This window comes from Panulirus ornatus, chromosome 13 (assembly GCF_036320965.1).
Source record: "Panulirus ornatus isolate Po-2019 chromosome 13, ASM3632096v1, whole genome shotgun sequence".
Classification (NCBI taxonomy): domain Eukaryota; kingdom Metazoa; phylum Arthropoda; class Malacostraca; order Decapoda; family Palinuridae; genus Panulirus; species Panulirus ornatus.
The window spans coordinates 57,007,581-57,026,694 of NC_092236.1; the positions used below are offsets into that span (position 1 = coordinate 57,007,581).

Genomic DNA, 19,114 nt, shown 5'->3' on the forward strand with positions numbered 1-19,114 from the left:
TGCCTGCCTACAGTCAGGAGCCTCACATTCAGACTAATCAAACAATTAATCCACAATGACCTTGGTTTTATCACCACCTTGGCTCAACCAGCTTGTCAGCCTTCAAGTCTGGTTTGTACACAGAATATTGTCTGTATCATATCTCTCATGCCCAAACTTCAAGACACCTTGGAGATACTTTATGTGTGTGTGTGTGACAAAACTTTTATAGCCTGGTAAAACAGATAAGATTACTTCAGATAAGGTAGATAATTGTTGTGTGCAGCAGTTTGTAATTTGGTAGTGTTGTGTGCTGTAAACTCAAGTTAGCCCTTGTCCATGGGTAAGAAAAGAAGTAAGTTTTGAGCTCCATACTAAGGTTTCTTTTTTTTTTTTTTGCTTCAAAGGATCCAAAGGGGGGAGGGGGGTCTATATAAACAGAAAAAAGAAAAATCAAAGAATCTTTGAGGAGGCAGAAACCTACCTTTTAAAAATGGACTGGTCATTACTGTTGGTAAAGGCACTGCTTTGCAGTGCAGAGAAACACGCAGAGATCACAAATGGCTCAAACTTGGGTTGCCATCAGCCACACAGTAATCATGTGATACAATGAATTGTCAAGTATTGCATAATCTAGCTAATGGTAGTTATATTGCCATCATTATATAATTGCATGATGAAAGGAGTTGTGAATTTGATTTTTATGTCAATTAAGTTTAGCTAACTCTGTGAAATCATAACTGTTGTAAAAAAGAGTGTCGATTACTTAAAAGAAGATTGGAAAGTTAGTGATATTAACTAGATTAAGGAAATATAATCCCTGATAATTTGACATGTTCATAATCTGTAAGACTAAAAACATTCTTTTGTTACATTCCTAGATATATAATATTTTGTTTCTATTTTGTCATAAAATTAAAGTCTTTAATCTCATTTTTTTTACATTTCAGATGACCTGTTAATCCGTTGTGTTAAAGCTATGTTGATCTGTTGCCTTATTATTTGGCATTATTAGAGAATCTTAACGGAATTATTGCTGATTTCTGCACTATATTTATTTTGCCTTATCTTTAACAAGGTGATCTTTCATTCTTGTCCAGCCATTAATCCTTGGTTCAGAAGTGTGCTTGGCAGTAGACCATTTGTGAATACTTCTCTAAAAGTAGTTACTGTTGAGCTAGAAATGTTCATGACAATATTTCAGCCGAGTAAACTGAACACATCTTTGCAAACCAGGCAAATGATTCAATATATTTGTTATTAGCTCTGGAATTGACAATATAAAGCATTTATCACTTGTTCCTCAGTCAAGGATTTTGTATCATCTGTTTGTAGGCTGTTTCTGTGTATGAAAGTAATCACACCTGTATAGGTGTAAATAATTAGGTACTTAACCATTCTATCTATATATAGAGTCACCATAACTAGTGAACTCCAGTGCCACTTCTTAGGCTTTAGTGTCTCACCCTTAACAGGTCACTGGCAAAGGGCAATGCTAGTGCAGTGTTTCCTGAGGCTCCTTCCTAATTCCTACTGACTGTTACTATCCAGTGCTCTTACCATCTACTTCTACCTAATATTTCTACTTAATGCTCCTGCCTAAATTTTCCTACCTACTACTTATATCTACTGCTCCTACCATTTTTCCGAAAGGCAGGACAAGCGTACAGTGCTCACCACAGGAAAAACTAGTTATGAAGAATGAGCTGTGCGAGTTGAATGTTGTCAAGTGATACATATGACAAGGAAAGATTGTATGTTTGTGGACAGAATGCCAGTAGTCCATGTATTAGTGGGGCAGAAAGAAACAACAGTTACCTAGATCAGAGGAGTGCAACTTTACAAACACTGAAAAGCTGGCTTATTAATCAGATTTCACTAATCTTCCCAATACCTAAGAGGGTAGCACTGGTAATATACCTACCTGGTCATTGGCTGCCTACCAACTACTACCTAATTAACCATTATTCACATACAAGTACGTTTCTATTTGTGTTTTGCAGTGTTATGCAGCCTATTTTGGCGTGAGCCAGTTGATGACTTCCTTCCTTTGTCATCACAATTCGTTTCATAAAAGTCTCTGGCCATATTCATAAAATATGTAAGTAGTGGAGACATTGGGTACACTTTTTCACCCAATCCTTGTGTATCTTTTTCACCTGAGCTGGATGAGAAATTGAGGCTGCAGATTGATAAAGCTAAGACAGGTATGCCATCACAATCAGGGGACTGGGGAGGTATTCACATGTTGTCTTAATCTATTACTCCCAAGCACATGAACTTATGATGCCCAGTTTTTAATTGGTTCAGTGGTCACATTTCCTAGTTGGCAAGGCTTTTATTTTTTGGCAGTTTCTTGACTGAAAAGTGAATGAGGCTGAACTTCCTTAAGCTTGCATCACCGTAAATACAAAAATAAGTTTCTCTCAGGAATATGACATATTTGAGCTGCTGGAGTGCTTACCTTTACATGACTAGGATACTTCACTGGACAGACATTGATATAGAATAAAAAAGTAGATTTTGAAAAGAATCCATCAACTTCTCTACTGTAGGTTGAGGGCTGGACCAATCAACATAAAAACAAGAAGCCCAACACCTGCCATTTCCACTAAAGCTTCAGCAAACACCTCACAGCATATCTTTCTGTGTTCAGAATTGCGAAGACATCAAAAACTAATACTTCCTCATTGTATATCAGAGGAAGTTTTCTCTTTAGCTCTTTCTAGCCATAGGAATACTTAGGTTTTTTTTGTATACTGTAATTTACCAATTTTCTTTTGCTAGTGTCATTTTCTTGTAGGCCCCCTGCTGTTCATAATGCTATTGTGGTAAATATATTTGCCCTTTTCAATAACCTGTCCGCAAGCAAGGGTATGTTGACCAGCTGTGACTAGGAAACCATAGGTGTATCGTTTAAGATACAATTCATACTCACACAAAAAAGTATGACATACTTTCTATTCATGGTGAACCTGTCTACCAAGAAAAGCTGTGTTATATCTCTTTCCCGAACCCCTTGCTTGAGAGACACTCCCTGGACTTGAATTTATCTGTTCTGTTCACCTGCTTCTTCCAGCAATGGTGTCCAAAGTATTTCTTGATAGAACGGCAGTGGATATGTTAACTACTTCAATGAAACTTAAGAGACTATTTATTCTCTTACAAGTAAAGATAAACTTGTCATTTTTAGGAATGCTGTCTGCTTATTCATCTTCTGACATTTTTGTTTCCTAGTAGTAACACCTTTTATAATGAAAACCTCAAATAGTTCCTAGTTGTGGTTTAAATGACACCAAAAATCAATCTGTACACTTGGCAGATGTCTGACCTAAAGAAGTAAAATGGTTTTAATGTTTTCATTTTGATTTTATGGCAGGGTACTTTAAGAATCTATAGGTTTCTGTTACCTTGGACACATCTACTGTAGCATGCTGGATATGTAGAGGTAAGCCTTTAGTCAAATCACATCATGTTACACATCAAAGCTTTTACTCTATTTCTTTTTTCTCTGTTTAAGACTTGAAGGTACAAAATTTGCCTCAGCAGCGTTCGAATGAATAACCAGATATACTGTTTGTAGGGATGAAATCTAATCCAGTCATTAACAAATATTCTGCAAATTTTGCATACATACTGTATTCACATAGATATTTATTTTTTGATGAGCTGTGTTGAGTAGATAATGTCCATTAACAAGTTGACATATAAAAGTAAACTTGCTATCAGCCCTATAATTTAGGATGAGAAAATTTTCTCATTCATACATTTAGGAGATTTTAAGTTAACGTTGTGATATTTCATGCTGCACATAGATCCATTTGGTGCATATTTGTATTGAGGGAGAAGAATATGCATGAATCACCTTGAAGTAGGTAAAGGAAATATCATATTAGATATAGGCTTATAGGTATACAATAATCACTATGTTGATAGCATAGGCAAACATTCACACGAGTCATCACTTCAATAACCACACATTTATCCTTTCTTCATCTGTTCCTGGTATTACCTCACTAATGCGGGAAACTGCTATATAGTACGAAAAATATCTTAGGTTAAGGGACACTCGGCTGCATTGTCATTTGAGTCACGTATTTTTCTTCTGCACGTGTAATGCAATTTTTGTTCGAATTATGCTATAATCTTCTGTATATTTCATAAAATTGTGTTACACTGTTCTGTCTGTTTCAATAAACCCTATTAGGCATAATACTTTGTAAACTCAGCCAACAGTCCTCAAAAATGTTACAATCCTGAGCACTTAACATTAAAGATGAATACAAGATGATACAAGAAGCATCAAGACTAGCCAAATATTTTGATGCAAAGGTTTTCTTGGTTATGTACTTTAACTAGAGAAACAATGTGTATGGAAGTTAAAGAATGAACGAAATGAGAAAGATATAGAATTCTTAGAATGTGATCATGAGAACTTCACGTACCAGTACAGCAGAGGACACTCCAGAGGCATTGCTAAACCATCTTTCCAACTTCATTATTATGTACAATGGCTTGATTCTCTTGTTAAAGTTTGTAATAAAAGCTTTCTTGGTGCACCACTTAACTAAGGAAATTTGTTATGCAGTATTGCAAAAATGGACAATACAATAATGCTACAAATAACATACAATACAATAGGGCTACAAATATAGTTCCTACAATGAAATTTCCTTTACCACATTACAGTATTTCACTTTTTCATCATGAATATTGTGGTATAGTATAAAATTAGTACAATGCAATTTTTGTCTTAACATTTCTTACGCTAATTCACTTACTTTATACAATACTTCCCATTAAGATCATTTTCATGGAGTAATAATAGCAAGAAACTGGTCATTAAAAAATAAAGCCCTCAGTATGTCTATATAAATTGTATTACTTTGAAAGCTTTAGGGAAATGCACAAAATCTAATAAAGACCATGCATGTAGTATGTATGGTTTTGGAATTTCTTTGGCATGTGAAGGATGAATGATTATTTAGAATTATCAGCTTCATTAACAATAAATAAATGTGTTAGAAATTTTTCTTTGATCTATCCATTGATTACCCCGGATACCTCACATGCATTAGTTTAGTCCATTGACAGCATGTTGACCCCAATATTCCACATCATTCCAATGCACGCTATCCCGTGCATGCCTTTCACCCTCCTGCATGTTCAGACTTCCATCACTCAAAATCTTTTCCACTTCATCCTTCCATTTCCAGTTCTCTCTCTCTCTCTCTCTCTCTCTCTCTCTCTCTCTCTCTCTCTCTCTCTCTCTCATATGTACCAACCATTTAAGCACATCTTCAACTTTTTCAACCACACGTTTTATTACCACACATTTCTCTTACCTTTATATTACTTGATCAAACCACCTCCACCTCACATCACATACTGTCCTCAGGCATTTCATTTCCAACGCACTCATCCTCCTTCCCACAGCCCATGCCTTGCATCCATTTAATGATGTTCGTATTACAATACCCTCAAAGATAAGCATATCTGCCCCCTAGTTAACAATATCTTTCCACACATTCGTTAGTGCTCCTAAAACCTTCACCACCTCATCCATCATGTGACACATTTCTGCTTCCATTGTTCCAATCGCTGCCATCCATGTCCACTCCTGTACCAACCGTTATCCTGAACATCATTGGCCACAGACCACAAACTTATTACACCTACTAAAAATCAATCTCTTGACGACTGTTAAACATTAGCACAAACCACAATACACACAATAGCTGTATCCTATGATTCACCAAAACTAAAAACTTTTGTCTTTAACTGTGAGACGAATCTTGTGTTCCTTGCTGTTGCTAATGCCTCCTAACATCATGTAATAATTGTGGACTATGACTCAAGCAGTAGCAACCTCCTTAATAGAATAAATCAGGGGAATGACGCAGGATTAAGTTTTTGGGTTGTTCAGGGTAACAAGACACATGCTATCAAGAAATTTGGATTTTTAACCATTCAAATGCATGGAAATTGATAACGTATGTTCAACATTGAACTTTTGTCAGAAAAAAAATTTGCGTGTTAGATTTTGGGAGAAGTTCCTCACGCAGTAAGTAAACCATAACAGTAAAGGTATAAAAGTGTTAAGATATTTTTGCTGAGTATATGCACTCACTTCAAAGCCTAGTACATGCATCAAACATGACAACGCCTCACATCCGAAACATTATCTAGCTATAGTGATAATTTAGACGTTCAATAATTACGAATCTACAGAAAACGAGTCATGGTTGTTTCAAAATAAAATCTTAACATAAAGTCTATGTCCAAGTGTTGGCGCACTGGATATTGGGCAACCAATGGTACGAGTTCTTCTACCCTTTCCTACTCCAACTGTTGCTCGCATGGAAGTTTTAATTCTTCGTAATGCGGAGAAAACCCTCCCTGTATTACATCTACCAATAGGAGATATGCATCAAGGTATTATTAACGGAGACTTATTACAAAGGCAATCAAACAGCACCAGACAGACCACTGGGATCTTTCAAGGCTGTTTGTGGAGAAGGATGATGGTAGAACTCACAAATTACTTAGAGGAAAGGCACATATATTTCAATTAAAAAAATACAAACTTTTCATGTATCATTCATTGTTAACAATCCTGTCAAATGCTAAACAAGTCCTCTTTTCCAAATTTCTATAATAAACCTTCACAAGCTGATACATTCTGCTGGAGATAATTCCGACCTTCTTCACAAAAGCAATATGAACTTCCTGACGAGCAATCTAAACCAAAATACAACTAACTTCTTTCGCCTCATTATTAGTTAGACGGTGACTGATAACTATGAATGAGCATTAGACCAGTCGTTACAGTGATCATCACAAACATCCTGCCATCCATAAGTGTTACTGCCTCGTACATGCAGTTATCTTCACAAATCAAACCTAACTTGTTTAAACTATGGAAATATCCGACTAACATGAAGAATTCCTAACAAATGCATTATAAGTAACTACTGCAGGCTCTAAAGCACAATAAACATTGTCAACAAATCTGTTCTAATGAATCATGAAGAGTAGTGAACCTTTAGCTTCACAACAGCCTACATGTGTCATGATATAAGAGAGGCTACTCAACAGTCAATTTTCATTTAAAACGTGTTTTATGACTGTCCATAGTTTCAGAGGCCCTCTTCCACCAATCCACCATTATCAACATGATTGCAGTCCCAACATACATTTTGGAGAAAAGCCTCACAAAGCCCCTAATTTGGTTTCATCATCCAGTCACATACCGTGCATATGGTCAAACACTCTCTTTAAACCATATATCCTACAATCCTTAATCAACTTAGCACAACAACGGTAAAAGACTATAAACAAATTTCAGCTCAACTAACCTCAACAAAATCCCAGTGTGAAGTGAGTCGTGATTCACCTTCGTTACAAGTTCAATGTGGAAGCTTCATGAACTGGTCTGAACACTTCTGAATCATTTTTACGTTGAAGTACTTGGGAATTTTCGAAACATTTTCGTTGTTTCGACCAGAGATTCGTGATTCCTTTGATGATGACGTAAAACGACAAATTCAGGTCAAAACATAGCTACAGTAGTGCTTAACTTATAAACTGATGTGAGGTTAATCAGCCACAGCTGATGAGAGATTGTTAGAAGATTCATGACCTGGCATATATATATTCTTCCATGACTTTGTCAGCCATGATATTTTGAACTTCCTGCTTTTGATATTTCTTTGTAAAAGAAACAAAAAGCCCTTCATTCCTTAAACAGGGTCACACTAAAAGAAACTTATTGTCAACATATTTATAGTCGCTGCCCTAGAGATAGCCCATTTTCCCTTATGCGTTGATAGATTCTTTTATGAGTGGGTTAACTGCTGTAAACTTTACTGGCTGCTCATGTGGGTATGAAATTGCAACCTAATGAGATACTATAATATTGTATGATATAAAATAGGATAAGACAAGAAAAATCGTCTTATTGTAGGTAGGAGCCGAAATTTCGACCAACTATGAAACAAGGAGACAGTTCCAATTGCATAAACTGATATTCTGGTATATTTCGATAATTTCTGCATAAATGTGAGTGCATCACAACACTGTCTGTATACACGACGAGGTGTCACTGCCTCCTAGGAAGAGATGTCACCATCGTGGTTTTTATTCTTTTTTCTTAGATAGATTAACGCCCACATCACTTGTTTCTTGATTGTTTCATTATTCTTATATATTCTATTTCAAGTGATAGAACTAATTTATAGTGTAAATATGATTTGTGTCTTTGATGATTGACTATAAAGCTTTCCTTTTGTATCAAACATTGTCCTACAGCTCATATAAACATAAATTAGGCACATTTGGAAGTCAGAATGATGATAATATTGAACTTTAAGGAATAGAGGCTAAATCGAAGATTTCTGTATAGATTGTTTATGCCTTTCTTCTATATTCTACAAACAGACCAAACTGAGCTTTTTTAGGCTGATATAATAAGGCAAAATATGTAACATAGGCTAATGGAAACACTGTTTAGATATTCATTAAATATGGATGAGCTTTGCTCTACTTTGACAAGTTTACCCATCGTCTACCAGAGAAAATGTAACATCGAGATTAATCGGCGTTTAGGTTTCATCATTTACTTCCTATGTTTGAGGAGTTCGATATTACAGAAATTAATTTTTTCTCAAATCATACTTTGATCATATATGAAATATAGATCATATGTACAAAAAATTTGATAACGACATAAAAAGAGGGATGTAAACAAACATCATGGCGTCCCCCGAAGGAGGGAATTTTCAACCTGAAGGTAATTCCTCGAATAACGTTTATAAATATAACCATAAAGCTGTGAGTTAGAGGTTGGTTTTCACATGTAAAGAGATAACTATCTATTGTGTAGGATCATGCCCTTTGGAAGACCCACAGCAAATTCTCTTCGAGTTAGAACTATTAAGTATTGGTGTATCCTTTGGACGCGCACTAGTTAATGGAATGTTCTCTTATCATGTATATCTTCTTACTAGTTTCTAACTTATTATTACTTGGTTCAAAACCAGAGATAATTTAATCTAGTAGAGCTTGTGTGATAGTAATCATCTCATAAGAATAGAAACATTAGGTTGACTTCACTAATCATTACATTTTTTTTTTCCTCATTTGTTCTACGATAATCTGTCGTAACTCAGCTATTTTAAGCTTAATCCAGTGAAAGTTAAGCTTGAGACAACCAAGTATACTTTATATATAATATAACAAATATGATAATTCTCCAAGTTTTCAAACTTAATTAGAGATCTAGATAAAGTGGATATTTTTATATGGTTAAAGTCAAGTTCACATGTTATATTTTACTGCTGGATATTTTTTAGCTGAAATATTTTATATAAGTTCAAATCTTTACTCTTGATTGGTATTGAACGAAAATCGTTATTTGATAATGCATATGAAATTATAAAATATCATCAAAGCTAACCCAGAATTTACTTTTCAGTTAATCAAGTTAACCATGTTGCATTTACGGAACTAGATTTTTTCCTGGATTGGTTAGGTTAAGGTAAGGTACAATAAAAGTAAATATCCAGCTTAGGAACAAATTAGAAGTGGTTTATGAATTTAGAAGAAATGCATGTCATTGGACTCTCCATACTTGGTAAACAGAATTAAATGGGCAATGTGATTTACAGCATTATATCTCATCCTGTGTTAGTCTCTGTGGTAGTGGGGAGAGCTATGATGATCAGGGAAAGTGTAATGTAAAACTGAAACACCGAAAAAAGTCAATAGAATGTATGAGAACCTCACCCAACTTTCTATTTGCTTCACTTTAAATCTTGTATGTTGTGCAAATGGAATGATGAGAAAATTCCAAATCTACTACTTATATTTTGAGCAGCTAGAAATTCCAGTTGAGGCAAAATTTTATGCCATTTACGTTTGTCATACTTTTCTTTACCTTAGTAAATTATTCATGGTTTACATGGAAAGAGTCTGATGTTTACTAAGTATTCTTTTGCTTCTATTGCACATAAAAGATCTTTTTTTCAACCTAAAATTTTACAAGAAATAAATGCTTCTCTTCTCATCCTATGTTTAAGAACACATACAAACTGTTTTATAAAATGTCTCAAACGAATATCTTTCTACACTTCAAATATGATGGGTTTTGAAAAATATATTTTGTTGCATACCTTGCAGGCTGACATATTGGAAAATCCACGATGAATCTTTCTTTGTCATTTTTCATCACTTCTCATTTTCTCTCTACAGATCCCTTTTTTTATTGTCAGTCATATTTTGTTAATAGATTTAAACACAAATGCATTTTCTATTGCTATTTATTACTGGATAATGCACAGTCATCTTAAACACCCAGTAAAATGTGCCATGTTGATGAAAGGCTACACCCTCTTGGCCTTTCGGCATGTGAGATTTAACCATCTGCCCGAGATGGCTGTGTAACATTGACATCAAGGTCCAATCACAGCTCTGCATTCTTTAGGATATGATGAAGACTTGGTCCAAAAAGAGGCAGAAAATACAGTGATTATTGGTCTAAGCAGTTCAAGTTGTACCCAGTGCAGGTGTTGAGAAGCGAATCCCATTTGATTTTTATAATTTGAAAGTTTTGCAAAATTTAGCCAACTGCACTTGATGTTTCATGTTCACTGCAGGTAAGATTGCTCATATGTCTTTTATATTCATCTGTGGTGTGATGATAATTATTTGAGAGTGGTATTTTGTATTAGATTTGTTCTTCACTTTGACAAAGTAGGTGAAACTATAATCTGTTATTAATACTCCCAACAGTTATGAATGTTTCCTTGGTACTTGCTTGGCTAAAATATGCCCAGAACTTTTTCCACTGGTAATTAACTACCTGTCTTTATATAGTACTTACAGAAATGAAGTTTTCATTCATAGGGCCACAGCTTTTAATGTTTCTTTTCTCTCATGCAGTCTCAGGAATTTCTGTATGCTTGCTGAAATGCTTAAGTATGGAGGAGAAAGTGTGATAGAGTGGATATATCTTATATGTAATTTAGCATGGAAACAGAAGGTTGTGCCTGAGGAATGGATGAAAGCTATTATTGTTCCTTTATTCAAAGGAAAAGGTGCTAAGGATGTATGTAACATTTATAGGGGAATAAGTCTGTTCAGTATACCAGGAAAAGTGTATGCAAGATTATTAATTGACAGATGACTGAATGCAGAATAAGCAAAGAGCAAGGGGGTTTTAAGAAAGGTAGGGTATGTTTGGATCAGGTTTTTGGAATAAAGATGACCGTGGAAAAGTATTTAGTGAAAGGTAAGAAGTTGTATGCAGCTTTTATGGATCTGGGGAAAGCATATGACAGAATCGAGTGGAGTGCTTTGTTAGATGTGTTAAGGATATACGATATAGGTGGACAACTATTGAATGGTGTAAAAGCCTTCTACAGAGGAGCAAATGTGTGTGTAAGAGTGGGTGGAGAGCTGAGCATAAGTTTTGGGATACATGTAGGGAGAGAAACAGAGGAAGAATGCATGGAATAGCATATGCGAGGGAGTATGTAAGGCCAAGGATAAGTGAGGACTCTTTTGCTGTGGCCCCCCCTTGATGGGAGTTCCCTGATTGCTACATTTTATTTAAAGTTCCTCCTTGCATTTCTTCTGATCTCTCTTGTTCCATTGGCTTGCCTCTTCTCTTATACTCATCTCTGATTTAGAGAAGTGCTCCATATCAACACCAGTAAATAATTGGTAAATTTAAAAGTTGTAGTCATAGTAGTAACAGAAGAATATGTAAACTAACGTACCTTAGTTATTGCAGGTTTATTTAGTCAGAGATAGATGAGATTATTATATTTTTGTAAATTCAACTTTTAGCATGTTCAGACTTCATGCCATTTTGTTGTTAAGGTGTAGAAGTGCAAATAAGAACATATACATTTATTAGTGGTTAATCTTAGTTTGATATAAAAAGTATAAGAAATTGTACCTTGGACTTTAAAGCCCTTGTATTGTACATGTCTGATTTTGTTTTGTTATCCATAGAAAAGGTATGTTGTCCTTGGAATCTTCTCTAGGAAATGAATGGAATTAAACATCCAAGAATATTTGCTGTACTACTACACACTTCAAAATCTATGATTCAGAGATACTTACTCAGATCAAAGTTATTAAATTATTTGGTAGAACTTGTGGAGTCTCTCTTGAGTACCATCTTGCTTGTGAATGTAGGTAAACACCAATTAATTTGGTTCTGCTTTATTCCATACATGAGCACAAATCTTCTTAGCACTGTTAGTTTTTGTAGACTCTGGATCGAATTGTAAAATGTTACCACATTTTTGACGAGTTAATCCTAGATAACAATCTTTGATTGGTGAAAGAATCTATAGCTTTTTTTGAAATGTGTATTAGTGTGTTAAACATCCTTGTATGTTTGATACCATTCATTATCTGTCAAGTCTGTATATTTCCAGAAAAGATTCCCAAGATGACATATCTTTCTAGAGATGACAAAATAATTTTCTTTGAACTTATGAAATACAGGTCTGTGAAACATGATGAGCAGAATTAATAGTGCAGATACCAAAGACCTGTCTCGTATGGCAAAAGACATTTTTTTAATGCTAGTGACCATGTATTCCTGCTCATTCTGTGAAGGTAGCTATTTATAATGACTTTCTCAACGACCTATTGAAGGTTGATTCTTTTCTGTTAGTTAACTTTGGCACAGAAGATGGTTTCTGCTTGGCCTGCATGACCTGGCATGGACCAGGCCTTACACATTAGATGATTGCAGGATTTGATTAGCTCTGCATCTTGGCAAAGTTTGGCTATAGTCAGAGATAGAGCCCATTTAGAATGCCTGTGTTATAATTTCACAAGAATATCAGTTGTGGTCTATATATATATATTTGTATATATGTATGTGTATATATGTATATGTATCCCACTCTTCACACTTTGGAAAAGGTATTTTTATTCTCCCATAGGTACACCTCTGTCCATCCCAGTATAATTGATCCATTCTATCTTGATTTAGTGCATTATGTTTGGAAATCAATGATGTTGATATGATCTTGACACATCACTATGAAATTGGTCAATTTGGATGTTGAAGATTGCTTTGAAAATGCTGGTGACTTTTATGTAGGCTTTAAATGTTAACTGATTGATAGCTACTCTGGCTGAAATCATGTTTTTGATCACAGCTGTGATGATTTGATATCCCTGAAACAAAATGTTTAAATTTTCCTTTTGAAAATAATTTATTCTTGGTAGAATTATACAGGTTGGGTGACTACTTTCTTGAATGATGAATGACTTTTTATGTGGTCACTTGCACCTTCAAAGATTTGCTTGCATTCTTAAATGATGAATAACTTTTTTATTTGGTCACTTGAACCTTCAAAGATTTGCTTTCATGTATTGAACCTCAAGCATGCCATGCCTTTGAAGTGAATATGTGGCCTTATTGCATACATTTGGATTTACAGATTTTTAAGTGACATTATAGTCTTGTTAAAAACAAATATTTGAATATGATATACATAAGTGGCTTAAACATAAAAGTTATGTAGTGTACAATATATATATAACTTTCTGTCACTTTGTACTTTAGACTGAATGAAATGAGATTGAAGTTATATGCTATAGATGACAGATTTTGAGATTGAAGTTATATGCTACAGATGACAGATTTTCAAAATTGGGCAGTAGTATTCTAAGCAATTAGCCACCCTTACAGCTTGATGATGAGCTATCTTCTTAGCGATTTCATTTCAGCCCAACTACATATAAATAAATGTCCTTAATTTATATCTCTAACTTAGACTTCATGTTTATACCTTGCAGATGATGTACTTAAAAGGTAAAATTTTAAAGGAAAGAGGATGAAAACTGTATGAAAACAAGTTGTTCTAAGTTTTTATGAGATTATGTTTTTGCTTTGAGTGAATAAAGCTCAGTTCATCAGTTTATCTTTTTATTATATGTAGATATTCTTCTGCCGAATTTCTGTTGTATGACACATTGATATCTTTGGACTTTATTTATTGTTTTTGCATTTGCTTTATAGATACACTTACTTTGTCTTTTATCCCAACCTTTTATCATACTCTGCTGGAGGAAAATAGGTTTTGTGATCCTGTATTAGGATCAAAGAGCAGTGGTGTGTAATATATTCATCATTTTCAGAAATGGAGCCGTCTCTGCTGAGTCTGGAAAAGCTTGACCGCTCCAGCCCAGACTTGTGGCCGGAACAGAGTAAGTAATGTTTTGCTGAAACTACCTCATAATATGGTTGATGATAGGTGTTACATATTACATTAAGCTTAGCTTCTTCATGTCTATGATTTCATTGTTTAGTTCAAGTCATGCTTTAGGGTACTTCTTTACTTTCATATATGCTTTACTTAAATGAGCTTGCCTTTCCAACCTTGTTGGAGTAGCACCAGGAGCAGACAACTGAACCTTTGAGTGAAGATTCTCATTTAACCCCTTCTTTTGCTTCTGCTATAAGAATGCAGTGATACAGGAAGGGAAGATGCATAAGCTGATGTGTTATCCTCCCATTTGAGTCATAATTATTATTGGAAGTGTGTGTGAAAGGAAGAAGTTGAGAGTAGATTTGAATGAAATTAGGGCATGAGGTTTAGCAAGGTAGAGAGACAATTCAGATTGACTGCAAGTTTGACTGGAGAGAACCTGGAGGAAGTAGATTGTTTTCTCTGGCTGGGAGTGGATAAGGCAGCAAATAGAACTATGGGAGTTGAAGTGAGCCATAGGATGGTTGAGGTGGCAAAAATCCTAGATGTGTGAGTGCTTGCATATAGCTTTGCTGAAAGACATCTTGCTTATGGTGTTTAATCTCTTGCTGTGGATGCTGGTAACTCCCTACTAACTAAAACCTTCCCTTCCCATCCCATTATCTCTGTAGGACTTCCACAGCATTTGGGAATACAGCCATATCCACTGGTCATCCTTCCTGTCTGAGTAAAAATGACAAAAATGATAAATCTTACAACACAAAATACCTGAGAATAATCACTGGTCACACAGCATTCACAAACATGCAACACCTACACGATGAAACAAAAGTACTTCCAGTACGATCTCACCTCAATATGCATACCACTAAGTACTTTGCAACACCACTGAACCCATGAGCCACCAACCACCAAGTAGAGATAAAATACATTCTCTTACATAGTTCACACTTCAGCATCTTATACTTACGGATCCTCCCTTTCCCAACAAACAGGACACTGACAAAACACACTCACTGAAATGACCCATCAAGCACTAAACAATTACCCTCTCTGCCCAGTCTTAGAGACCATTTTATTAAATAACATCTATGTGAAACCATATTCCTCAGACATATACAAGTTACCCTTCTTCATATGCATTCAGGACACCACCCATCTCATGCTTTAAGCAGAGGTTCAGAATTTAGTATTCGTCATGGCCAAGATGCAGCCTCCATGCTAAGGACATGTAACACTTACTTCTCATTCGTCCTGTACTTACTCAAAAATACAGATACATAACATCACAAAAACACTTTTTGACGTGTTCTTGCTTTGCCTCCTGAGTGGTGTGTCAGCTCCAAAGAAGGGGATCCTAGGACTGGAAAGTTTGCATTGACATACGCTTCTTTCCTGGTGATACTGGTTGAACTGAGAGTATACCATAGTAGCAAGTGAGGAAGAACTCATGAGCAAATGTGGAGTGAATTAACACAATGCTACTATAATTATTTGTTTTTGATATTTTTCTGCTATACCATTCTAAACTTTTTGAACTGGCTTGTAGCAGCTATTGATTCTTGAGGCACCTGATAGAATGCTCATGTTCAGTGCTCTAGCCAATATGAAGATTAAGGCCTATTAAGCTTTAAAGTTATTTTTCTTATTTAAAGAATATGATGGAACAAAAGTGTATAGTACTGATATCCTTATGTTTTACAGTTTTTTAGCATGTACAGATATTGATTATTGATCACAAATAGACTTTTGTGGCAATATCAAGTTAGAAATATGTATCCCTATTAGTGTTGTAATGTTTAGTTGTATTCTCAGTGTAAGATGTTGAAAAAAATTTGACATGTAGGTTTTAGAATAGGTGTACAAAAGCCTTGAGTCCTTTATACTAATCACTATATATATAGTTAGTCTAATAAATTATGCAACAATTGACAATATTTCAGTTCCAGGAGTCTACGACTTTGCTCCCCTGATGTCATCACCCCAGCTTAGTCCAGATCCACAGAATTTAGACCTAGAGGAGCAAGACTACAATTTGCTTTACCGTCAGTATGCTTTAATTATTTCTTTAAATGTATAATGCAATAAGGTTTTTTTCTTGATTGTATTAATTTTTGAATGTTTTTGTTTACTGTTTCACACCATGCAGAGTACAAAAGCACTTTTTTAAAGTATTTGATATCAGCAAATCAGTATTTATGTTTATGTCCCCAAACTACCTCACCTGCCATTTCCGAGCATTTGATATCGGTAAATCAATATTTATGTTTGTCCCCAAATTGCCTCACCTGCCATGTCTGAATTCTCGTCATCCACTGATAGGTCTCTCTGGTCTTTAGCTAAGGGCATCTTTATTAACTTTTGTCAATCTACCTTCCCTTCACTTTTCTCCTCTGACAGTACTGTAACTGTCTCTTCTGTAGACAAAGCAACTCTCTTTGGTTCCCATTTCTCCTATAACTCCACCTTGGATGACTTTAAAATTCCTTCACTTCCTGATGCTCCTCATACTAATCCTATGCCCCTTCCCATTTCTTTTTAGACTGTACGAAAAGCGTTTCTTTCTCTGGACACAAGCAAGGTTATGATCCTGATGGCATCCATCCCTGTTTACTGAAAATGTGTGCCTCTGAACTTGCCCGTGCTTGGTCGTCTGTTCCGTTTCTGTGTAAAAATCCAAAACTTTTCCTTCTTGGAGGCATGCATTGATACATCCCATCCCTAAGAAGGGTGAACGTTCTAGCCCCTCTAATTATTGTCCTATTGCTTTAACATCTACCATTTCCAAAGTCTTTGAATCCCTCCTCAACTCCCATATCCTTAAACACCTCGAAAATCGGTTATCTTTCTGAACTGACCTAGTACATTTCAAAAGACAGGTTTTTCACTTTCAGAAATTTATACATACTTTCCCTTCTCTTTTTCCATTTCATAAATCTCTATATTTCAATTAAGGCCCAGCCTTGATGTGGACTTTTTTCTGTGACAGGAGCCTTCAACATAAAATATAAGTTCTCAACCACCTCTCTTTGTCAGACTGAGTGAATTTGTAGATTGTAAAGAAGCAAACTTTTATGACACGAGGAATTGTGGGTCTCTACACATAACTGAAAGAATATGTCATGGGTTGACTGGTGTTTGCTACGTCAGTAGGTTACCCTATTTTACCAAAACTGCACTTTCAATTTAGTGCCAACACAAAAAATACCTTCAGATTGAGTGATTTTGTTTTGAAGTGTTAGGTTTTTTTTAGTATCTGATAAAACATCAAAAGTTGAAGGTGGGAAAGGCTATGAAGTTCAGAGGAAATGTAGTGTCTTTATGTAAAATGGTAAACACTTAAGAAATCAACATAACATATGAGAACTACACCAAACCTCTTACAGCAGGTGAAATTTACAGTATTTTCAGTCTCATTTGTAAAAATTATTGTTGTTAATATTCAGTTGCTGGTAGTTGTGTGTATTCACAGGCAGTGAACACACAGAATAGCTAACAACAATGTTAGTGTTTGGAGAATGCTCTAAATGATATGGCAAAAGACTCCAGACAACATTGTTGTAGTTAGATTTCACCAACACTGAAAATTCAGGTTAATGTTGGCTTCTAGTAGGTGACATTTTCATTGGTTTTGAATTGTGTATGTATTTCACCTTTCTTAATAACCACATTTTTAATAACCATCCTATAATAAGAGTTCCTGGAGGGAGTGGGCATCAGAAATATAGGCAGATAAATTGATCAATCTTTTGTTGCAGATTTCCCTGCATATTACAGTTATGTGATGGTGCTTATTTTTCTGACAGAGTTCCGCCTGCTCACAGCTGTAGAGATCATTGAAGAGGTAAAGAAGCTTCAGAATGTTGCCTACCAACTGGGCTTGGAGGAGGCTAAGGAGATGACCCGTGGGAAGTACCTCCATATTCTAAATAGCAAGAAGAAATGATATGGAGAGATGTGAAAAATGAATTGAGAAGCACATTTAGAAAAGAATAAGATTAGAATTCTTCCTTAGAGAAAAATAAAGTTGATTTTCATTGTATTGTGGTGTTAATTCATCATTGGAATCTCAAAATGGGAGCTACAGGAATTTTGTACATAAGCAACTCCAACTTTTTTTAATTTACAATTTTATGGTGTTTATGGTATAGCACAGTCCTCTCCTGAAACAGTCCAGAATTAGGAACAAAATACAGTGCATGTAGATCCCAGTTTCACGAGATTACTTGATGTATTTTTCTACTCGAAATTTTTTATACTCGAAATTTCATATGAAAAAAGTAGTTAAATGAATTCTAGTCTTTGTTTTGGTTCTTACATCAACTGATATAGGAAAATATAAATATATTCTATCATGTACATTAATCAAGATATTTATACTTTTAAAACAAAAGAATATATTAACATTGATACTATTAAAACATTCAAAGAAAAAATTGTTTTATACAGACACAGAGGAGAAAAATAACCTATGTACATACAACATGAAAAATAAATCTAGATTGTGCTTGTCTGTCTTTAAAAACCTTACAGTTGCAAAGCCTTTTTAAATAAAAGAAGTACACATTGTAGAAAAATAGTTATTGATAACTGGTTGGTTTATGATGTTTCAAGGTATAAAAAGTTCAGAAAAAATAAATTATTGCTAGAGACTAGCTCTTGAAAACCAGACTTTGCAGTACACATCAATTCCCTGTACCATGATCATCCTACTCGAAGTCTTTGTGTTGCTTACCTGGAAGGGTTTTGATTATCCTTCGCTCTTACTATACACTTTGAAAAGAATATTAATCATTAAAGTCTTACATTCATTGTACGTGTACCCAACTTTGATATAGGCACCACTGGCTGGTGCCTATGAATCTTGAAGAGACAAATATGGTTTACATTACAGC

The 19,114-nt window shown here is 35.1% G+C and overlaps 1 protein-coding gene across 6 annotated transcripts; it reads left to right on the plus strand.

Moving 5' to 3' along the window:
• The first annotated feature begins 263 nt into the window (after nt 1–263).
• On the plus strand, nt 264–18,729 carry lin-52 (DREAM core complex component lin-52). 6 transcript variants are annotated; one of them, XM_071669011.1, is made up of 4 exons: nt 264–334; nt 14,149–14,217; nt 16,163–16,264; nt 18,026–18,729. In XM_071669011.1, the coding sequence occupies exons 1-4, from the start codon at nt 319–321 to the stop codon at nt 18,163–18,165; spliced, it is 327 nt and encodes a 108-aa protein (XP_071525112.1). In that variant the 5' UTR covers nt 264–318; the 3' UTR covers nt 18,166–18,729. The 6 variants fall into 6 exon arrangements, with proteins under 6 accessions (XP_071525112.1, XP_071525114.1, XP_071525111.1 ...); XM_071669013.1 differs by having other exon boundaries at nt 272–334; nt 16,169–16,264; XM_071669010.1 differs by lacking the exon at nt 264–334 and adding an exon at nt 8,688–8,770 and having other exon boundaries at nt 16,169–16,264.
• Nucleotides 18,730–19,114: the final 385 nt, after the last annotated feature.

What these genes read in the sequence shown, in the direction of transcription:
- lin-52 (XM_071669009.1), top strand. Translation starts at nt 8,734, where the DNA reads ATGGCGTCCCCCGAAGGAGGGAATTTTCAACCTGAAG. An exon ending in AGGGAATTTTCAACCTGAAG is followed by an intron (nt 8,771 to 14,148) that starts GTAATTCCTCGA and finishes CATCATTTTCAG; the next exon opens with AAATGGAGCCGTCTCTGCTG. An exon ending in AGACTTGTGGCCGGAACAGA is followed by an intron (nt 14,218 to 16,162) that starts GTAAGTAATGTT and finishes ACAATATTTCAG; the next exon opens with TTCCAGGAGTCTACGACTTT.